The sequence below is a fragment of the Neolamprologus brichardi genome, chromosome 14, assembly GCF_056152115.1.
Source record: "Neolamprologus brichardi isolate AB-2024 chromosome 14, ASM5615211v1, whole genome shotgun sequence".
NCBI lineage: Eukaryota > Metazoa > Chordata > Actinopteri > Cichliformes > Cichlidae > Neolamprologus > Neolamprologus brichardi.
Window position 1 is genome coordinate 7142991 of NC_142117.1, and position 3775 is coordinate 7146765.

Consider the following 3775-nt stretch of genomic DNA (forward strand, 5'->3'; position numbering starts at 1 on the left):
CCAAGTACTGTATGGGTTTTATATTTTTAGTAGTGTGTCACACAAAAAAGCAAATATTTTCAAAAAAAGTAAGAAAACATGCCTTTGATTCAATATCGGCTAAAAACAAAATGGGCTAAGCAGGCAGGTGTGAGCCTGGTTGCTGTAGTGACTGCATCCAATGGCTCCATACACACACACACACACACAGACATGCACCTCACTTCTGCTGCTTAAAATGAACAGAAACGTCAGCCTGAAACAAATCGAATTGAAATGAAAAGTACAAGTCATATTGACAAAATTCTTTCACCGTGAGCGGCAGCAATATCTAGTCTACTGAATTCTCAGTTTTCATGCCTGTGGAGTTTATTATATAGACGTGGTGACAGTGTAAAGACAGCCTGCTCTTCTGATTTTCAAACGAACCTTCTGAGCCATTTTAACATTAGAATCTATGGAAGAGTTGGAGGGAGGAGGCTGTGCATTGGTGACATTTATGACAGAACCATAACACCTATTACAATAATAAACACATTGGATGACAGAAGACAGCGATGGCTACGTTTTGAGGGTAAAATCATACCTGTAGAGCAAACGCTGCGGACACAGCAGCAGTTTTAAGAAAAGATTTTAAGATTAATTCCCCCCCTCCTCTCACTCTAGCAGTTGAGCTGTCTCACTCTAGCGCCAACATTCCGTCCCATACACACCCATTATAAACTCTGAAACGGCCGAAAAAAAGGATGAAACTGAAACTGGAACTGAAGAAAAAGTATAATAGATATTGAAAAGATAAATACAAGTTGAATAGTTGAATGTCTTGTCTGCGTTTTAAAGTTTGAATGGTGGCTCTACGTCAATGTATGTGGAAGTAGTTAGAGTTGAAAGAGGAGTGAGTTGAAGGAGAATTTGAAGGGTCTCCCCATTGAAATACATGGGAAATTTTTGTTGAATAAAGTTGAATAAATTTAAAAATATAAATGTTAAAAATGAGAAAAATACAAGCAGTCATGTCCAAAAGAAGAGGAATCTAACGGTGTTTGAATGCTTTTACAGCATTCACACTAATTAAGAACAGAAGAGCAAAAAGGACACTTACCATAAGAGTCAAGACAAACAGCATTAATGTTTTTCTTCTTCAAAGCCATTTGTGACATCACAGAATTGCCTTTGAAGACAGCTGTAGGGGGCGGAGTCAGGTTTCAAGAAAACCCACAAATGCACCGCATGTAGACAGAAACTGTAAGCACTACACTAGCTTTTTAGTTTGAGTTTCCATTTGGAACCCACATTACCTAGTTGAGTAGATAACTAGTTGCACTTGATAACTTTGCGCAAACAATATAAATACAAATTAAATACATTCATTTAAAAAAGGCTGCCACACTAGAATTACAGCATAAACAACTTGAAAAATTAAGAAAAAAAGAAAAACGCCTCATAGCTGAGAACAAGGAACAGCAGAAGACAATATCAGTTAAGGTGTGTAAACAACAAATGGATGATATTTCGAGGCTTAAACAGGAAGCCGGGGCCCATCTCTCAGAAATAGACCAAATAAGAAAACGTATGGCTCAATGTGAGATGAAGGCTGCAGGATCAGAGAAATATGAGAAAAAAATCCTGGACCTTCAAAAGAGATGCAAAGACCTGGAAAGGAGACATGCCACTGAAAAAAAGAGACGGGAGCAGAAAGAAAAAGATGTGGAATTTCTGTCTCGTCTTCAAGGAAAAGTCAATAGACTGAGCAAAGAAAATGAGGCCCTGAAGCAAGAATTAAAGCAGGTGACCACTGAAAAAAACCAAAAAGTAAAAGAACTGAAGGAAAAAGAAGAACAGATAAAAAATGAGCTTAGAGTCCAGGACCAGCTCAAAGAAGAGAGGGTCAACTTTGAAAAAACGACATCAGAATATCTTGTAGAGGCTAGCACGCTGTTTCAATGTAGAGACAGACTTAAAACAGTGGAGGCACAAGAAGAGAAATTAAAAGCTGAAATTAAAACATGGCAAAAAAAAGCAGAGGATTTTGAAGAGCAAAAGGACAGGGTCATTATGGAGAAAAACGCATTGATAATGAAAAAAAATGAACTGTCAGATTTGATTTTGGGAAAGGACTTGGACAATAAAAAACTAGTAAAAGAGTTAAAAGAAAAACGAGAGGAAATAGAAAGGCAGACAAAGGAAGCCTCAAAGCAGCTTTCTAACATGCAACACCTGGAGAAAGTCCTGCAGATGAAAAATGAACAAATAGCCAAACTTGAAAGTGAGAGTAGGGAATCCTTCAAGAAAATGACATCCCAATATCATGAGATTGTCAGTCTGAGAAATGCTCTGAAAGAAACAGAACACAGACTAAAAATACAGATGACGCATGATGAGTTTTGGAATGAAAAACTTAATAAGGAGTTATCTGAGGCTAAGACCGTGATCAGTCAATTTAAGGACACCATAGAGTCACTGACAAAAGACACAGAACAAAAGAATAGTGAACGAGAAATGATTCAAGCAGAGCTATCCAAGTCTCAGACCAGGTATTTTGCTGTGAAAAATAAACTGGAGCTCAACAAACAAAAGCAGGCAGAAGCGCAGACGGCACAGGCCAAACAACTTGCCTGTGTTGACAAGGAGCGCAACGTAGTTAAGAAAAGGCTGGTCCAGATTTTGGCAGACAAAGAAAAGTTGGACAAAGAGCTCACACACTACAAAGAAATTGTGTTTCAGCAGCAACAAAACATAAAAGAGCTGGAAACTGAAATTCAAATGAGTTCAATTCAAAGACAAACGATTGAAGGACAAAAACAGGAAATTGACCGTCTGACGGAGCAGGTAAAGGACCTGCGTGAGGAGAATTCCTTAAAGGTTGCCATTGAGCTGGACAAATACGCTGCAAAAACGCAGGAAAAAATCTTCTCGCAGTGGCAAACAAACAGACTTAACGCTAAAAGAGAAATACACATGTCCAGTCACGCATTAGTATTTGAACAGCACCGCCGGGACCGCCTGTTATGCAAATATAAACAGCTGGTCACAGAAAAGGACAAAGAAATTAAAGAACTACGGTCAACGCTGAATCAGGAGGCTGCACTTCAAAAACAAGATGCCATACAGAAACTCCACAGATGTGAGTGGGAAAATCGCGACCTCAAAAAGCAGTTAGTAACAACACAGCGAATCCTTTCTGTATATGAGGCTAAGAACAGCAGCCTTGTAGAAGAAAATAAACAACTGACACTTGAGGTGAGCGCAAAGCACACCCCGCTACCTCAGATTTCCACCAAGGCCAAGTCAAACTCTATGGCGAAATCATATGAGCAGTCTGAGGTTGGGCGCTCAACCAGAGTCATCTCCAGCATTCCTCAAAAGACAGAAAAAAAGGTTTATTTCCTCCCTCCTCTCGTAGGCAAAACGTCGGCATTGCAGAATGTAAGCAGTAGACTCTGCAGATTAACCAACACACCCCCATAATTAAGTAACAGACCCCATCAGCCGGGTCATCATGTGACAGGTTGAAGGACTACTGCATATAAAACTGTTCAGTTAATACTAATTCATATCAGTTGATATAAGGACAAAATAAGGTAAATATGGTAAGAAAATGGTTAAGAGTTTATTTTTTTCACGTTATATTAATGGATTTCATGTTATTTAAGAGAACTGCAATCTATAAATCTCTGATCCGCTAGTAAGCTTTTTCTGGGATCGATTAGTAGTGTCTCTATTCTCCACTAGGGGGCTTTCGCGCGTTCTCCTCACTGCAATAAACGACTGCATGAGAGACGCAAGTTATAATCAC

General features: G+C 39.1%; 1 protein-coding gene across 1 annotated transcript; it reads left to right on the forward strand.

Moving 5' to 3' along the window:
- Window positions 1-1223: 1223 nt before the first annotated feature.
- LOC148098779 (uncharacterized) lies at window positions 1224-3447 on the forward strand. Its single transcript, XM_087851465.1, has one exon. The coding sequence runs from the start codon at window positions 1480-1482 to the stop codon at window positions 3445-3447; it is 1968 nt and encodes a 655-aa protein (XP_087707591.1). The 5' UTR covers window positions 1224-1479.
- Window positions 3448-3775: the final 328 nt, after the last annotated feature.

What these genes read in the sequence shown, in the direction of transcription:
- LOC148098779 (XM_087851465.1), top strand. Translation starts at nt 1,480, where the DNA reads ATGGATGATATTTCGAGGCTTAAACAGGAAGCCGGGGCCCATCTCTCA.